This window comes from Melopsittacus undulatus, chromosome 7 (assembly GCF_012275295.1).
Source record: "Melopsittacus undulatus isolate bMelUnd1 chromosome 7, bMelUnd1.mat.Z, whole genome shotgun sequence".
Classification (NCBI taxonomy): Eukaryota; Metazoa; Chordata; class Aves; order Psittaciformes; family Psittaculidae; genus Melopsittacus; species Melopsittacus undulatus.
In genome coordinates this window covers 12,099,844-12,118,485 of record NC_047533.1, presented here as the reverse complement: position 1 = coordinate 12,118,485, position 18,642 = coordinate 12,099,844, and the positions used below count along the sequence as shown (strand labels likewise).

Sequence of the window (18,642 nt, the reverse complement as noted above, 5' to 3'; positions counted from 1 at the left end):
ACCAAAAAGCAGCATGTCAGAATTACAGGAAATTCCCGTATGTCTTCATAATTGCTTCTCTTTAAAGCTTCAAGGGGAGAAAACCATTGTAACTCTTGTGGTGGTTACTTCCCAAGGGGGGAGATGTTAGGCGATGGAACACTAGGCCGAGGCCCGGGCCTACCGCTCCCCCGGCAGCCTACGGACACACAGCGGCGCTTCGCCCGTGGCAGCCCGACCTCCTGTCGCTGCAGGCTGGCTCTGTCCTGCCGCCGCCCGCTCCTCCGCGATCTGCGGAGCCCCGCGGGGAGCAGCCGGCACCGGAGAGACCGGGGCCTCTTCAGTGTGTTCGCCTTCGCTCCTCGGCACAGCGGCGAGGGCCCCGGCGGTCCGGCCGCGACGTGCGGCTGTGATGGCTCCAGGAGCCCTGCCTGCTCCTGCAGCCCTGATGTCGCAGGGCTCCTGCTCCCCGCTGGCTCCGCTCAGACCCACGCCGGCCCCGCCGCAGCCTCCTCGGCCGCACTGCTGCCGCTTCCCCTGTTGCCCGGGCAACGGGACTCGGCTCCGCGGCCGGCGTGGCCCCTCCCCTCTCTCCCCATGGCGCCGGCTCGGCCTCGCCTCCCCCCGCCGGAACTGGCCAATCAGCGGCGGGGTTGCTCTGGGTCGCCTTTTCGATTGGTCGCGGGCAAGGAAGCCGGGTCCCTGCCTGCCAATCATAGCCCTTCATTCGTTTTAATACCCCCGTGCCCAGGCGCGCTGTCCCCATTGGCAGGGAGGCCGAGAGGAGGGCCGAGCCCTCCTCTCCCATTGGCTGCCTGTAGCAGGGCTCCGCCTGCCGGGCGCTCTGCCATTGGCAAGGCCGGTGGGGGGGCGTGCCGGCGCGTGCGCGCGGCCTGTCGGCGGGCGGGGTAAGATGGCGGAACTGGGGAAGAAGTACTGCGTGTACTGCCTGGCTGAGGTGAGCCCGCTGCGCTTCCGCTGCACCGAGTGCGCCGACATCGAGCTCTGCCCCGACTGCTTCTCGGCGGGCGCCGAGATCGGCCCGCACCGCCGATGGCACGGCTACCAGCTCGTCGACGGCGGCCGCTTCACCCTCTGGGGCGCCGAGGCCGAGGGCGGCTGGAGCAGCCGGGAGGAGCAGCTGCTGCTGGACGCCATCGAGCAGTTCGGCTTTGGCAACTGGGTAAGGGCCAAGGTCCGCGGGGTCCCGGCCGCCTGACAGCGAGCGAGCGGCTCCCGGCGGGCCTGAGGGGAGGCTGCGGGGGGTGCCCGCTGAGCCTCCGGGCTGGGGTGGGTGCTCGGGCCCCTGTGAGACCCGCCGCGGAAAGGAGCTCCTCAGGACCGCTCGCCTTGGCGGACCTGTGGTGCCGTGAGCTGAGGCACTGCCGCTCCCTCAGCCCGTGTGTGACAGAGCTTGCACCTGATGCTGCACAGTGTTCGGTCTGTGCCTTCAGTGTGTTCTTTACTGTGAGGGTGGTGAGGCACTGGAATGGGTTGCACGGAGAAGCTGTGAATGCTCCATCCCTGGCAGTGTTCAAGGCCAGGTTGGATGAAGCCTTGGGTGACATGGTCTGGTGTGAGGTGTTCCTGCCCATGGCAGGGGAGTTGGAACTAGATGATCTTAAGGTACTTTCCAACATTAACCATTCTGTGTCCCAGCTGTGAGCTTGCTGCTTGCTTTTCGTGTCAGTACATGTTCATTTTTAAAGAATAGCAGTAAAAAGCATTTTAACCTGATTCCGTAATTGATACTTGATCATAGTTTGTTTTATTGAACATAAAGACTTCTTCAAAATCTTAAAGTTTATGATTCTTGTACCTTGGTTTAGATCTTAACCAGCTATAAAAGAGTAAATATTATCTTTCTGACTGTATTTCTTTATTGCTCTAAAAGCACCTCAGCAATGTGATATAAATGAGTAAAATCCAAATGATGCGGTGATCTTGGTGGTGGCCTGGAACTCAGAAAGCTTCCTAGTGATGGTGAGCTGGATTTCCAAGTGATGTATGCTCAGAAATCACCATATGGCTCCAGTATCTTGGTGGTGTTATGTAGCTTGAGGATCTGATGCAGTTTGCCTTGATGCTGCTTCTGGTGCTGCTTTCATGGCCAGTGTGCACCTCTGCACTTGTAAATACTTGACCTAAAAACACACATCTGATGGAAATGTAGCTAATTTCAGCACTGGTGGAAAGGCTTAAGTACTATGAGTTGGCTTTTGAGGAGCAGGGAAGAAGTCAGGCTCTTCCCTGAGTGCATGTTATGCTGGAGACGTAACAGGAATCATTTGATCACTTTTCCTTATGTACCATTTAGGAGGACATGGCTACTCATGTGGGAGCATCCCGAACACCCCAGGAGGTGATGGAGCACTATGTGAGCATGTACATTCATGGCAACCTGGGAAAAGCCTGCATCCCTGACACGATCCCGAACCGAGTGACGGATCACACGTGTCCCAGCGGGGGGCCGCTGTCCCCCAGCCTGACCACACCGCTGCCACCACTGGACATAACTGTGGCAGAGCAGCAGCAGCTCGGGTACATGCCGCTGCGGGATGACTACGAGATCGAATACGATCAGGATGCGGAGACCCTCATCAGCGGCCTCTCGGTGAACTACGACGATGACGATGTGGAGATAGAGTTGAAAAGAGCTCATGTAGACATGTACGTGAGGAAGCTCAAGGAGAGGCAGCGGCGGAAGAACATTGCACGAGACTATAACTTGGTACCGGCCTTTCTGGGGAAGGATAAAAAGGACAAGGAGAAAGCTCCCAAACGAAAGATCACTAAAGAGGAGAAGGAGCTGAGGCTGAAACTGAGGCCTCTGTACCAGTTCATGTCTTGTAAGGAGTTTGAAGACTTCTTTGAGAACATGCACAAGGAGAGGATACTCCGAGCAAAGATTCGGGAGCTGCAGCGGTACCGTCGGAATGGGATCACCAAAATGGAAGAGTCGGCAGAATATGAGGCAGCCAGGCATAAACGGGAAAAGAGGAAGGAGAACAAAAACATAGCGAGCTCAAAGAGAGGGAAGGAAGATGGAAAAGAGGGTGAATTTGCTGCCATTGAAAACCTGCCTGGCTTTGAACTCTTATCAGACAGGGAAAAGGTGCTCTGCAGCTCTCTAAATCTGAGTCCTGCACGTTATGTGACTGTAAAAACTATAATCATTAAAGACCATCTTCAAAAAAGACAAGGAATTCCTTCCAAGAGTCGCCTTCCCAGTTACTTAGACAAGGTACTGAAGAAAAGGATTTTAAACTTTCTAACAGAAAGTGGTTGGATATCTAGGGACGCTTCCTGAAACTCAGCTGATCTGAAAGTACACAGCAGAGACACATTAGAGCCTCAAGGACTCCGTTAGTTTTTCCTTCCCTCCCCAGAGATACAGAAATCACGTCACTTAAAATTAACAGCAACAGAAATGCGAATGCATAAACCCCCTCAGTATTCGTGATCCATGGTTCAAATGGACTTTTGCTTTGGATCATGGAAATAATTGTGAAACTTCTGCATTGGATTTCACTGCTTTTGGTACATTATTCAGTCAGATTTCTTTCACGTGAACTTACTCAATTCCAGTAGTCTCAGAGTAGTTACTTACTCCCTGCTGCTGGATAAATGAGTATCGGTGTAATCCTTACTTTCGTTTGAAGGTGGGAGATAGTTTCATTTGCTGGAAACTGTCTTCTCCCTTTGTTGTCTTTTTTGGTGTAATGCTGGCAGGAAAGTGAAGCTTCCAAATGTGCTTCCAGGTGACCAGTGCTAAGCTTTCAGAACATTCTCCTTAGTAACTACAGCCAAGCCTGGGACAGTGGGTGAGTTTCTGTCAGGAATGCAGCAGGCATGAGAAAAGGCAGTGAGTGGAGGGGAAGAAATGCAGTAGGTGAGATGCCTTCAGGTACTTGTGCTGTGGAAAGGGTTCTTGAAGAGCTGCCTTTGTTCCCAGTTGATCCAGACGCAGCTTTGACATTGAGGTTTGAATGAAACAGACCCCACTGAAGCTTTGATGTTCACTAATGAATAGCAAAGTTGCAGGAGTATGAGCAGCTGTGGTGCTGTGTGGGGTCAGTACCACTGTCAAGGGGCTGATTTGGGCCAGAAATGGGTTTTGGAAAGATGGGGAGTGAGTCGTTTGTCAGTAGGTGGGAGCCTCAGGCAACAGAATCACCATTCCCTCTTGCTGGAGGAGCCTACTCCTCATTCAGTGCCTGTAACTTCTGAGCTTTTATGGGCTGGGGAGGTGTAGCTGCTACCTCCTCCTGAACTTTGGGAGGTACAAGGAAAGGGAGTGAGTCTAAAAAGGTTATCACTGAGACTGGGCTTTAAAACCCAATGAGAGAAGTGACACAGATGAGGTCAAAGCTCACAGCTTATGTGCTCCTGAAGTGCAGAGCTGTATTCAAGCCATTACAGGGTTCTGATTGCATGTACCTTGAAACATACCAGGCCAGACATGTTGAAGTTACTGACATGGCAGGAGAACTGTGAGTGCAGCCCACTCACAGTGAGAGTGAGAGTTCTCTGTGGTGAGAACAGTACACCTGGAGAGGTGACTTCCCCAACTCTTAACACTACAGTCTGAACTGGGTGCTTGCAACAGGCACCCTCTGGCCAGGTATAACACTGCAAGTGAAAGACATACCAGATCCACAGCACTGGGTTAGTAGGATCTACTAAATTAGGGGGAAGATGTTGAAGGACTAGAAAAGTTTTATGCTTGTTTCAACCTTAAATTCCCGTGCTGGTATTTAACCAGATGAATAAATACGGTGGTTGCCATGTAGAAGACAGCACAGTGGTACTTGCCTAAGCCTCTCCACTAGTTGTGTCAAGAGCAGGAAGCTGGGACTAGAGGCCAGTTGGGCAGGTCTTCTGGAGTGCAAGAGTGCCAAAACATGGAATTTGACTGGCTCCAGAACAGGTGTGAGGATTGGAAAGGTCATCTTGCCTTGATGCTTTGGGCTGTAGTCAGTGAGGATACCACAAAATCTTGAACCAGTATTAATTCTGCAACTTGGCATAGGTGTACTGATGGGAACTGGGGTTTAGGTATCATATCCAGCATTACCAGAATAGTGTTACTAGTGAGGTTAGAATAAAAGGGGTACAATTACAAAGCCAGCATTTCTAAGGAAGAGAAAACCAAAACTCTAGTGCCTTTTTCTTTTGAGCTTGTGATGTTTGATGTTCTGTCCCTTCAGAAAAAGTAAGGGCCATGTCCTCTTGGATGTAACACTTTGTTTGGCTTACCTGTAAATGGCTCGTTGTGGAATACTTGAGACAAAACCGTCTCTCTTTGGCAGCAGTGGAACTAACTGCAATGTGCTGAGTAGCTCTAAGAATCATTTCAACCCTGTACACTGTACAAAAAGCACACAAGTTCGTAAGGTATAAACCCTTGGTTATTTTCTGCCCGACCCCTGCAGAAGGGATGCTCAGCCTTTCTGGCATTCTAGTTATGCAATCTGGTTCTTCCTGTACCTTGTTCCTGGACTGCCATAACATCCCATTACTGCTAATGTTCTGGAGCCTCAACTCTGCATGTAGCTGGGAGTTTAAAAGCTATTTTTTTTACTATTATTATTTTCCTCAGATCTGTGATTTCTATATTTCTACGCTGTTGTGGCACATCCAAGTGGAACCGAAGCAATAGTCTAAAGCCCATCTGAACAATAACTTAAGACAGTATCTAGGCACCAATGAGTCATTTAAATGTTGAAGTGAACTCTGCAGTTACACTTTGTAGTTTCTTAATGCCTCAGCCCCTCCAAAATGTTTCATTGGTGCTAGACGTAACTTATTGAACATCAAAATGAATGTAAAAATAAAGTATTTTTAATGTATGAAATATGGATATCAATATTTATTTTATACTTGCAAGCAAATTTAAGGTGGTGAATGTTTGCTTTAGCAAATACTAGTCCCTTGGAAAGGGCTTCCCTAGAAGCAATGTCTCATTGTCAGCTATGCTTTGAATTTTTAAGGTGACTTGCACTAGAGGATGCTGCTGTTCCATGTTTTCACATGGAACTGGTTTAGTCAAAGCATTCCTTTGTTATGAGCTGCTGGTTTTTTGTTTGTTTGTTTGTTAAGCTGAGATGCAGTTATGTTGATCCTGCAGTTAACTAGAGCTATACTGCTTCTCTTCTGTGGTGAAGGGGCTGAGCAAACACATGGCAAAGAGCTCAACCTGTATCTTGTCTTGATCTGGAAAGTGCTTTCTGTACTGTACAAGTAACCTAGCCTTCATGTTGCTAATGAAAAGGTGTTTTATATGCTTATGCTCTTGACTTTTCTAATGGAAGATACTACTAATGATAGCATCTTTCCTGACAGCATTGATGTAAGCCTATGAAAAACTGACACTCCATAAGCTCTTCAAAATACTGGTCTTCTGCTACTGATAGAGGCAGCAATATGTCTGTTTTAATGCTGTATGTTTACTTTGATCAGTCCAATCACAGTGATGTTTTACAGCAATATTTGCTTACCAGGTAACAAGGGAGCATTAATCTCCACTCTGCCAGTGCAGAAGGGTTTGTTAGAGAATGTTCTGAATACAAACCCTCCTGCCTTATGTTTTGTTGCTGTCCCAGCAAGCATTAAGAACAGCGTCAGTAGGTTTGCACGAGTCTTTGACCACAAACTGCCTTGTCAGTCACACAGACTAAGCACTCTGCCATTATTCTCTTGTGCGGTGGCTGCATCAAGTTTCTTTGCAACCGTAATGGACTTTTTTGGCCTTTCAGTTTACTCTCTTCTTGCAAAATGTTTTTGCATGTGCCCCAGTTGCTCTTAAGTGATATCACATTAAATACTGTGAAGGAAGGTACCTGGTGAGCATGTTCAGCTCACTAGCTGCTTCCTTAAAGGGAATGTTGCACTCATTTGAATGGTGTACTGGTATAGCTGTGCCAGACACACAAATGTCTGTGCTGAAGTCATGTAAAACCTAACTGATGTTGTGCACACTCAGCATTTTACTAGGTTTTTGCATTGTATATTGGTAAATAAACTTGTATTAAAGTTTCTTTCCATTATTGATTTAATGACAATGTAGCTTGTATTATGAAGAACATGGCTTAAGTCTTTGCAATAACAAATGGAGATGCAGTTTAGCCAACTGATGGTGGGTGGAGAAGTGATGTTTATGAAAGAGCTAAGGCAAAGGTACTGGTGGTAGCTTTGTTGCCTGCTCTTACGCTTAAATTTCAGAATGACCTCCCTCTGTTCTTTCATTTCTTCAGTGTTTCTTAACTGGTATAGCAAAGCACACCCGTGGTTTGAGCTCTCAGAGAAGACTGAAGCTCTCCATGCTGAAAGCTTCTCTGAACAGGCAGGCTCAGGAAGGAGAAACACTTAAATGAAATTTAAAACTACTACTTTGAGTCTTGCACTGAACACTTAAAAGTAACTTTTGTCTAAGAAGACCCTGAATGAAGTAATACAGCCCAAAAGAGACAGTTTGTATGAAGGGCTAGGAAGCCCATTAACAAAAGCTTAATCTGCTAGGGAAGAAGCTGCCCTTTGTTGTAATTGCCCTACTGCAAAACTTCCATACTAATGAAGTTACTAGATTTAGTTTAGATACAGAGGGGTTGGGAGGGGGCAGAACACAGCTCCAGTATGCTGTAGCCCAGATGGAAGTTACTTTCCAATTCAGTTCTTCATGTAGCAAAAAATCATTCTCCCTCCCCTGCCCAGTCAAAATGCTGATTTTCTTTCTTAGAGCTGTGAATGAATGAATCCTTAAACATGACTGTCCTCCCACCAGCAATGTGCACTTAGGTTGTTCCTAGTTAACTGATTCCCAGGAGGCAAACTAGCACAGGGAAGTAAGTCTTGAAGGAGAAGTAATCACGTCTCCCCATGAGCAGGTCTTGCATTCAGTAAACTGTTGGCAACTCTGCCTCTGAACCCCAAAACAAAAATCAATACTTGACCTTGAGGCAGAAGGTCCTTGATGGAAGACAACCAGAAGCAAGGGTGAAAATTCAGCAGTACTTACTGTTTACCAGGTCCTAATAACACACATAAGTTTGCAGTTTCTATCCCGTTAGATGTGTGGGCTTTGAGGATATAAGAGGCTTTGCCAGTTGTGTAATTTGTCAGTTTCCATCCCATCCTATCCAGGTGACCAGACAAATGTAGGGCAAAGCATGGAGTTAATCAGGGACTGTATTTTAGCCTGATTCTACAGGACTGGGAGCAGCACATGCAGTTTAGACAGGGCAAGAGCTGTGCATGGGAAAAGTTCTGTTCCAGCTTAAGATCCAAGCTGAGTAAATGCAAGAAATGCAGATGAAACAAAGTTCACATTTCTGTCTGAGCCACTTACATGCAATTATTTATGTAATTCTAAAAGACAGTATGTGCCAAACTCTCAGCTACTCACTTATGGTGGCATTCTGGCTTTCAGCAGGGATGTAACTACAGTTTGCATACCAAACTGAGTGTAAAGGTTGGAAGTTACAAGACTATCAAAATTGTTTAAACCAATTTATACAATATTAAATTAAAAATCCAGATAGGATAAATTCTATTGGTTCTTCAATGCCATACAAGTATTAGATGGTTTTCTTGAGTCAACATCAGCACAGGACAAAAAGGGTTGAACACTTACAGAATATGTCTACTCTCCATTGCCTTTTATTTACACATCAGAACTCACCAAGGTTTCCATTTCAGTTGCCCAGATTATTTCTGAATAGACATTAAAAAAGGGCATTTATCACATAAAAGCTGATGGGTGCTTGCAGAAAAGGGGTTATTTGTACTTCACCCACTTCTGCAGTGTTGGATTCTACAAAACAAAAGGAAGTGTTTGAGCCACGATTTGGATTTTCACTCTACACACGATAAACGTTATGCAAAAATCTTGTGAGCATTTTGTTCCTTTCAATTTAATGCACCTTTGGGAGCAATAGTTGTAAAAAACGTTATCTACAGCATTAGGGAGCTTAATGGCTCCTGTATTTCACACTTGAGAAGAGAGTTGATGGAACAGTTATGTTGAAGGCCACTAAGCAGGAGAATTTCACTGGTTGCTTCATTTTCACTGGGAGACCTCAAGCAATTCATTTAGACCTCTCAGGGGGCAGAGGAATGAGGAAAGCACGGTGTGAGAGGAAAACCATCCAGCTGTTTAATAGTTGTATGGCATTTTACCTTCTCAGGTTAAGCAGCTAAGCGTCTTTCACAACACCCACCAAGGCGGGCCGCAGTGTACGCCCGTGCAGCTTATAGCCAATCTTGGATACTAATGCAATAGTGCCAGGCTCCTTCCCTTCCATGGGAGCATGGAACAACGCTTCGTGTTCATAGGGATCAAACTTGGCTCCGACAGGATTCAGTCTGAGCAGGCCATGCTTTTTAAACACTTTCTGAATCTGTACTTCTGTCATAACGAGACCTTCATATAAACTCTTCAAGTGAGGATTTTCATCCTTAATTTCTTCTTTTGGAACACTTTCAGTTGCTTTCTCCAAAATGTCTGCAACTTCTAGTAAGTCCTTGCAGAAGCTCTGAATCCCTGAGAAGAAACAGAAGGGAATGGAATTAGTCCACTAAGGCAAACAGGCAGCCCAACAACCACAGCCCCAAACAATCTGTACTATTTTAGACTTTTTAACAGGATACATAAACATCTGGGGTAAAATGTCCTTTACAATTTGACTGGATGACACAGAATTATTACAGGTACCTTGAAATCCACATCATCTAGTTCTATGGAAAAAAATTACTTCTACTTAAAAGAGCTAAAGCTGCACTGATGACCTGACATTGTTAAAATTCTAATCAAAATGACCAAGCCCTTCAGATGAACATCATTTCCTCATGTCTCTCTCATCCTGGCATTCAAGTTCAAAGCATTATATTGCCCTATTCCTACTCTTTAATCTGATGTGCCAAAAGTATTTCCAGAAGAAAACCCATGTAGTCAGATTGATGAGGAGTCTGAGAGAGGAACAGGGACTCCTGTGATTCACTGTGAGAACTCACACCTCTCCCTGCCACTACAAACCACTTGTACAGAGTCAGAAGCTGTGCCTTGTAAACACTTGAGCAATTCCTAAGGTAAACACAGGCCCTGTCCTGAAGCTGTTCTCTGGCTCACACTAACAGAATCTGGCCTCCTCTCACTTAAGGCAAATCATTTCTAGAAATCATGAAAAACCGAAAGCATTCAGTAAAATAACACATTTCTATGTAGAAGTGAACCTGTGACAAACTGCTCTGCATTTTGATAGGTTTTTCCTTATCGAGAAGTGGTATGAGTATTACCAGAGCACAAGTCTTTGGTTTAAACATAAAAAATCCTACCAAGGCACCTGGCAAAATCTGTAGGGATCAGGTAATTCTCAGGAATGGGTCACTAACGACTGCACATCTCTTCCTTCAACAGAAGAAGCAGTCATATATGAATGATAAAATTGTACAGATTTTCTGTAATTTGGTATTCATGAGAAACGTTATTTGAATATTTCTATTCTAACATCTGAGCTCAGACGTGACTCAAAGTCCTTCTGCACTAAGTAGTGTATCAGTGAAACAATGCTTATTGAAAATCAACTTCAGAACAAAGTATTCAAACACCCATGAAAACAGTGCAAGAACACTGTGTAACTGAGAAGTGCTTTTTTTGACAGCACACATTAACTGAAGACCCTGTATTCAGAAATCTAAAACTTCTGTATTCAGAATTCAACTATAGAGCTGTGTATAGTGTGTGGCAAAAAAGGTCAACTAATTTTTCAAGCCAGAGTGACAGTCAAACACTAAAATGATCAGCACTCTGCTGCCACAGGATTTCTGTACAGTGTTTTACAGATTTGTGTTTGAACTGTCAAAAAGCTGAATCAGATGTCAGTAGCCTGGCTCCAGTTGTTGAAGGAAGATGTGTATCTAGCATTCCTAGTAGCCAGTGATTTTACATTCCTACCACTGAAAAGAAACCACCCATCTAAATGTATTACTTCTGTTTGAAAGCTATGGCCTTCAGCAAAACACAAAAGTTATCCAAATATAAAAGGCTAAAAAAACCAAACCCCAAACAAAACCAACCCCCCCCCCCAAAACAACCAAACCCAAAAAACCCACCAAAAACTAAAACCCCTAAACCAGAAGTAAAGCTGCTATTTTACGTCAGTATTCTGAAGACAGTTCTGAGACTGAAGTGTGTGAAAATGGCAAACTTGAGGCTGCAAACCTTACTGAAAAATCTACCAGTGCAGGCCATGTTGTAGGAAATCAGGTACCAAGCTGACAGGAGATTTCAAGTCAGCTGTGTGAGCCTTGCTCTTGTCTAGTGAGATGATTGTAATTCTGATGCAAAGTGAGGAACTGTTAAAACTCCTCTGCCTCAAATACATTTTTCCAGCAAGGAGTCAGAGTGACTTGGGAAGTACAAAACTCTGGGCCAGACAGCTCAGTGTTCCAGGCTGTGCATTTCCTGGGTCTTACGAGCATAGACAAAATGAGCCTCCACTGACCGTATAACTTTGCCTCTTCTACCAGTTTCTGGCTTCTTTGCCTTATGTTTTCTGCATCTGCCAAGGCACGCTTGTACTTGTCCTGAAGAAATAAAACCAGTAACAGAAGAGATTTCATTCTGGTTGTTAGGTGGTTAACAACAATTCATAACAGCATATTCTGTATAAACCAGCATTTACACAGTTATAGTTTAGATGGCCGACCAATCTAAAGACAACATGCCAATTAGCAATCTACCAATGCAGATGTTTGCTTCACTTTAATGCAGACAGAAGTGAGGGAATTTCCAGACTCTCCATATTTGTCAACAGATTAGCTGGAAACCATTTTTAACTCTACAGATACATCAAGTTTTATTAATCAAAGGTTTCCGCTTTTGGTGATGTCTGTTCATAGGAAGCCTTCATCAGTCCTGAGGGATTTTGACACTGTGGCAAAGAAGATTCAACACAGCAGGTTTCTTCAAACTTTACAAACTATGAAGCCTAACTCCTCTAGCAGCAGATGTACTAAGAATGGAATTCATTAAATCTAGGCATTTCAGGTTGAGTGCTTCACCACCTCACCCAGAACTCCACACTGGGCTTCCACTCTGAATATGCTTGTGAAGAATCCCACAATACAGTAAAAATAGTCAACTTGTTGACTGAAGAGCCACATTAGGCAGCTAACAGCAAAAGGTGTCAGCAGAGATGTTAAAAGACATCTCTGCTTTGTCCTTCAGTGCTCTGGGAAGGGCAACAAGAAGAAAACTCAATCCACTTATGATCCATAGGTGCTCCTTCTACAGAAGGTTCTGGGCTACCTCTCAAAGTCTCAAACGCTCTAGAAATACATTTTATATAAAGCACTCCCAGAAAAGTAATACTTTTGTTTAATCCTTCACCCTCTGCTGAAGAGGGAATGCAAGATGGGCCAGCCAAAGGGAATGTGATGCTTCAGCCTTATGTCTGAAGGGCTCTCCAACAGAGAAGGTTTGAAACTTCCAGAGAATGTAATAAGTAGACTATTAAGTAAAAGCTAAGCACCATTGACCCTGACCTTTGAAAAGCCAGCAGCTCTTTTCAGAAAGCCTACTCCTAGTGCACACAGATTTACACATTAAAGACAACCTCAAACCCCTCCATAGGCTCCCAAAAATTACTTCTCCACTGAGCAAAACCCAAGTGAACTGAAGTCATCAAAACTCAGTATGAGATATTCAGGCTGGACAAGGCCCAACTGCATCCAGAAACTGGAAATAAGTTACCAAAAAATCTTAAGTTTTGTACCAGGGACACATATCTTGTAGTATATCTACTTTGAAGCTTTAAGCAATTATCAAAGTGCAGGTTTTTATTCAACAACTACACAGCAGTCACACAACTCCATCCAGACTGAGCACCAAGAAACCATAATGAACACCTGTAGGTATGCGGCGTGCAACCCAATAACCACAAGATACTTACGGTAACTTCTTTCAGTTGTTCCTCCAGTTTGGCCTTTTCTTCAGTTAACATCTTTTCAGCAGAGCTGGGTTCAACCTTGTGTTCATTTTGGCTCTGACTCTGGTCCTCTTCCAAGTTCTGGCCAGTATTTTTCTGTTGTGTTGCTGCACAAAGCAGCCGTGGAGAAGTCCTAAGGCAAAAACGTGGACAATCAGTTGCTTACTTTGTAAGGTCTTTGCATCTTCTGGACATATTGGACACTTTATTTGAGATATCAATATCTACACAATCCTCACATTAAAGCACAAATTAATACAACAACTCTAGGTATGTGAAATCTACTTACAGAGCCTCTTACGAGAAGTAACTGAACTCAGGCCATCTAAACTGCTACAAAAAATAACTTCACTGCAATATAAAAACCACAGGGCAGCAGCTCGTAAGTGCCCACTGCAGTCAGTTTACAAAGCACCAGCATCTTTAAAGGCAGCATGTGCTTGCTTTCAGCACGGTGCTCTATCAGGACACAAAGCCAGCTCACATGATGCAATCACCCGCAACAGCCTCCCAGAAAACACGGACAAGAACCGCGGTTTGCCGCCGACTACCACAGGGCAAAGGAAAATCGCCTCTGAGTCCCTGCTGTACCTCACCGGAGTATCGCAAATACCATGTAGCGGCGGTCCTCAAGAAGATGAGTTTTTATCCTTTCTTAATGCTTCTGAAGCAGAGGAGCAAATCGGTTAACGGGCGAGGTTCATTGCTGCAATCCCAACAGGCCTGGCACCCCGCACCAACACTTTAGGCCCGGAGGCCTTCAAGCCCACGGCCCGGCCACTCGGGCCCCGCCGTGCTTAGCTGGGACACTCTCCCGGCAGACAGTAAGGGAGATGGGACCCGCACCGGCTGTCCCCGCTATCAGAAGGGGCTCCCTATAGGACCGGCTATAAGGGGTGAAGCACCCCAGCGCGGCGAGGCTGGGCCCCACTCTTGGCCTGGCTCGGCGATGGCAAGGCGGTGAGTGCGGACCCGGACCCGACCTATCCCGCAACACCAAACACAGACCAGACGGCACGGCGCAACCCTCACCTCAGGGCGAAGCTCAGCAGCGGATACCGCGGGCGCAACGCGCCCCGCACACACTGTGCCACCGCCGCCATTGCACCTTCCTTCCCACAGACCGCCGCAGCCCGCCCCTCCGGGCCTCCGCGCTGCCTCAGCCAATCAGCGAGCGGACAGGCTAAGAGCGACGCTGCCGACAGCCAATCCGACAGCCGGGTGCGCAGCTCGGGCCAAAGAGGCGAGGCTGGAGGGTGGAGCCTGCAGCACTTCCGGGGCGCTGCGGAGGGGAGCGCTCCCCTCGCCCCCTCGTGGCGGAAGGTGACGCGCGGGCGGGGCGGGGCCTGGGCGGGAGGAGGTCCCTGTATGAGGGAGGCGGTGAGAGGGAGACTCCGTTTATATTGGGAGCGGGTTCTGCCGGTTCCTGCTGCCCCTCCTCGGGCTGTCACAGCCTCCCCTCGGGAACCGGAGCCCGCAGAAGTCAGCGGGGCACTGGCCGCCGTCAGCCGTCGGCGTTTTCCTGTCAGAACGGGTCAAGACGAGCTGAGGCAGTGTGGTGGCTGCGGGTGGTCCCGTCTGCCTGTCCTGTAAGAGCTATGACTGGAAAAGTTTGGAGTTTGCAGTTCGTTTTATTTTTAACTGCTGAACTATTAATCAGTAATGCCTTGTGGCATCTGTCAGTAGTTGGTGTGCAAACCCCCACTGAGAAGTGTGCCTATGCAAGCTCACACAACGCTGTCAACGCGCTTGCTGGGTAATCATCATCTCAAATCTTGAGCTTTAATTAAAAGGGATTAATTCTGCTAAGCCACTGTTCCCAAATTTGGCCACCTGCTTGTGCAACCTGTTTGTGCAATGGTAAGTGGAGGCTGTGGAAGTCCTGCTTGCTGTACTTGGATGGCTCCTGAGCTTTGTCAATATCTAATGGCTGTTACCCTGTTAAAGTGGGGGAAAAAAAAACACCCAATATCAAGGTCACACATTTATTGTACAGTCCCAAAGTGAGTCCTGGATTATTCACAGACGTGTGAACACCAGCTGTTAACCTGATCTTCACATGCATTTGTGCACTTCCCTAACGTAAACTGAAGGATAGCGAAGATGAAGATTCCACAGTGCAAATTCGATAAATGTTATATTCAAGCATGTAATCAAAGTACATTCCTGCTTTGCCACATGAGAATCCTGCAGAAGCTGCGGCTTTGATAAGTTCAGTCAAACTTTGGCAGAGTGCATGAAGTTACCAGCATGGCTTTTATTTGGCAGGTTGCCTATCTATGATGTGTTGCTTCATGGCTCTGCAGAATACAAGATAAATGGTATAATGAGGCCAGTGGCCTTATACTGTGACAGCTGTTAGATCCCAAGGAACCTCACTGACTCATACAGTTACATGGATGTGGGTTTCTCTTCCTGTGAGAAGACCTGGAAGAGCTAGAAGCATACCAATAAACACATTTGGGTGACAACAGGCAACAGCTGTAAGATACGAACCAAATGGTTTTGCAGTCTTGTGTTTTTTATATTTTGGTTGTCACTGTTTTGTGATGTGACACTGGTACAATCCAATGGTTTGCACGTACCCAACACAGCAAAGAAAGAGTGATGCCATGGGATGTTCATACACACAGTGGATGTAGTGCTGTCGGTATCTGCCTTATGGAATGTAGATAAGCCAGAAATTCCAAGCTTCATCCTCAGAAATACTGACAGAAGTAGTTGAGGAAATCTGTTAAAGCTGCTGACAATGCCAAGGAAGAACCAGAAGGAGCCAGGAGAGAAGTAGGAATAGCCACAAAAGGCAGTGCCCACAGAAAGCCATGATGAGACAGAAAAGGTAAGTGGATCTTTAGGTCTGATGTTTTTAAAATGTTTCCTGGAAGGATTATTCGTTTCTCACAAAGCCTAGACAAGCTGTCTTTGCTGTCTCATCATTCTTGGCTGTCATTTCTCCATGTCACTCTTAGCATCTAGCTTCCTGTTTCAGCCTTTCTTAATTCTCTTCTGCCTATCATCTTTGGAAGTTGTGCTCAATTAATGATTGATCATGAAATCACAAAATTGATAACAAAAGGTTGAGCAAAGCCCATTGCCAGCACGGCTAATTAATAACAGTAAAATACAGTCAGCTCAAGATTTCGGAAACAAGTTTGTTCTTGCATAAGGACCAGTTACCCCAAATGGTTGTTCACAGGCCTTTTGCAAGTAAGTTTTCAAGATACTCCACAGTAAGAATGAGGTTTGTTGTGAATTTCTTAACTTGAACACCTGTCAAGAAAACCCTGCATTAGCACAGCTATTGATGGGTCAAGACCAAACAGCAGATTGCAGCACAAAGGAAGAGCATGGACATTTAAATAGAGCTTGTTTGCATCCTGATTGATATTGGCTGTGAGCACTGTCCCACTTTGACCAAAACCTTCAAAATTTTAATGTTCTGACACTACTGGTGTCTCTTCCATTTTAATTGCAAACCCAACCTAATGTGTTGGGGTTTTGTATACTCTACTGAGTATTCAGCACCTGGTTGGCAATCACAGATGTTCACTAGCAAGCACTGTTTGGTTCCTGAGCAGTCCTCTCAGTATCAAATGGCCTTTTGCTCTTCATTTAAATACCGGGTTTGAAAATGATCTGATGATAAGTAATGCTTGTCCTGAATTCTGTAACACTGACCAGCTGCTACTTTTCAACTTGATGTGGTTAAAAGTGACTTTCACCCTTGATTTCTGTGGATAGAATCTAGTGATAGAATCAAGGACTCTGGATATGATCCCTTGGTTTCTCTAGTGATTCACTTTGTGGTCTTGTGCAGTTACTTAACTACATTTCTACAGATACAAATTAAGGGCAGTAATTTTTCAGTACCTTACAAGGAAGTTGTTTAGAGAGCACAAGGGAATTTCTGTGATACTTTGAAAACTCAAAATGTCAGCTGAATTATGTCTCTTTTTTATTATTAATATTGCACTTGTAGTGAAGAGACTTATAATCCTTCGAGATGAAAAATGCCATAAATGCAAGATTTGTGCTTGAAAAGTTCAATGAAATATTAAGGCACTTCTGTTTCTCTAGAAAAAAAAAAAAACAACCTAGTTCTGTCTCTTAATGCTAAGATGTAGCCTATTGATATTCAAGCAGCAAACAGAATGCCATTACTTTTGTGATTTGAATATGAACTGTGTTATTAATGTTTTGAGGGTGCAAGTGAAAGGGCATTATATCTTTGCTGAACAGATATAGGTCATCCTGATCGGAACCAATATTGAGCTGGGGTGGGAGGAAGTGGACAAGAAATGACCAAAAAATACCTTTGTATATATTCCAGCAGTGACCTTTCAGGGAAGTTACCAGGAAATAACATGAAATTAAATATCAGAAAACATTAAATATCAAATGAAATATCAGGAAACATCAAATTAAAGAAAATGTTAATTTAGCTGTAAGACCATTACTGATCTATATGGCAATGAAGAAGACAAACCTGTTATTCATACCCGTGCCCTTTAGAAAAGGTTGCAGATGGGACCACTGAGCCATAGCGCATTGTGGGAAGATGTCTTGTGTAAAATTAAGGAACTGATACTGGTGTATAAAGTGATAACAAATCTTCCTCCATAAAGATTGTTAAGACTGAGGATCAGCTCCACCCTGGGTCCATTTCAGACATAGGACAATAAAGATGAAATCATTACTTGAATCCAAAAACTTTAAATCCTGAAATGCAGGTTGGGGGCCTGCGGGGGGGAGATAACCTGACTTTCTTTTCATTAGAGCAGCACTAAAATGGTTTATCTGTATGTTCAGAATTACAGTTTTTAATGTAAACATTGTAAGATCTCTCTCCCAAGAGGAAATGTGTAATACCTACTTTCTGCCTAGTTTCTCCTAAGGCAGAAAATACTGAATCATACATCCTGCTCTGATTATAAAGAATACTCTTGGAATTCCCATAGATTTTTTGCTAACTGGTTTGAAAGGTACATTTTGTAACCATCTTGTTGCCTGGAGAGCATTGCTGTGTTGGAAATGGAATAGCTATAGCCACAGGGCTTTGAAGAGAGCTAATTACAGCAATTTAGAACAACAAAAGTTCTGTTCCTGGGGGGACACTGAAAAGATCCTTCCCCAGAGCAGCATGCCACAATTTCAGAGGCAATTTATTGTAATATTCCTGCATAAGTCATCTGGTATACCAAGGATTTACAAATCTGGCTGTCTATTATGGTTTGTTCTCTCAGCCCGTATGTTATCAGGGGCACTCGTGCATGTCTTGTAGCATTCCTGGAGATATAAAAATGGAAAACCTGTCAATCAAGTGTTGTCTATCTTACTTTAGCCTAGCTACCACCCAGAACAAAGCTGTTCAAATGCAGAGAAACAATCTTCTATCACACTGATGTGGCTTTCCACCTTGAGACAAATCCATTGAGCTTCGAGAGAAGAGTTTTCAAATCAATTGTGATTCTCTTGGTGTTGTGTCATGGATTTTCTTCATATTTTTCATAAAAAGAAATTGTTGCCTTTCAACTTACCAGAACAAGTTGATAGAAGAGTAGGTCAGCTCTCTTGTGTCACATTCACATTTGCCAAGCAGACAGCAGTTGGCATCTGTTCCTGTACACAGGTTAACAATGGAAGTGGTATTGCAATGGTATTTTGACATTCAGATCTA

General features: G+C 45.0%; 2 protein-coding genes across 2 annotated transcripts; one reads left to right on the top strand and one right to left on the bottom strand.

Annotated features, from left to right (window-relative positions):
- Positions 1–892: 892 nt before the first annotated feature.
- TADA2B (transcriptional adaptor 2B) lies at positions 893–7,025 on the top strand. Its single transcript, XM_005148505.2, has 2 exons — positions 893–1,162; positions 2,297–7,025. Exons 1-2 carry the CDS (start codon positions 893–895, stop codon positions 3,287–3,289), a joined length of 1,263 nt encoding a protein of 420 aa, XP_005148562.1. The 3' UTR covers positions 3,290–7,025.
- A 1,453-nt stretch (positions 7,026–8,478) lies between these two features.
- On the bottom strand, positions 8,479–14,111 carry GRPEL1 (GrpE like 1, mitochondrial). The gene is made up of 4 exons (XM_005148506.3): positions 13,998–14,111; positions 12,930–13,098; positions 11,481–11,562; positions 8,479–9,520 (listed from the first exon to the last, which is right to left on the bottom strand). The coding sequence occupies exons 1-4, from the start codon at positions 14,066–14,068 to the stop codon at positions 9,174–9,176; spliced, it is 669 nt and encodes a 222-aa protein (XP_005148563.1). The 5' UTR covers positions 14,069–14,111; the 3' UTR covers positions 8,479–9,173.
- Between the last annotated feature and the right edge of the window lie 4,531 nt (positions 14,112–18,642).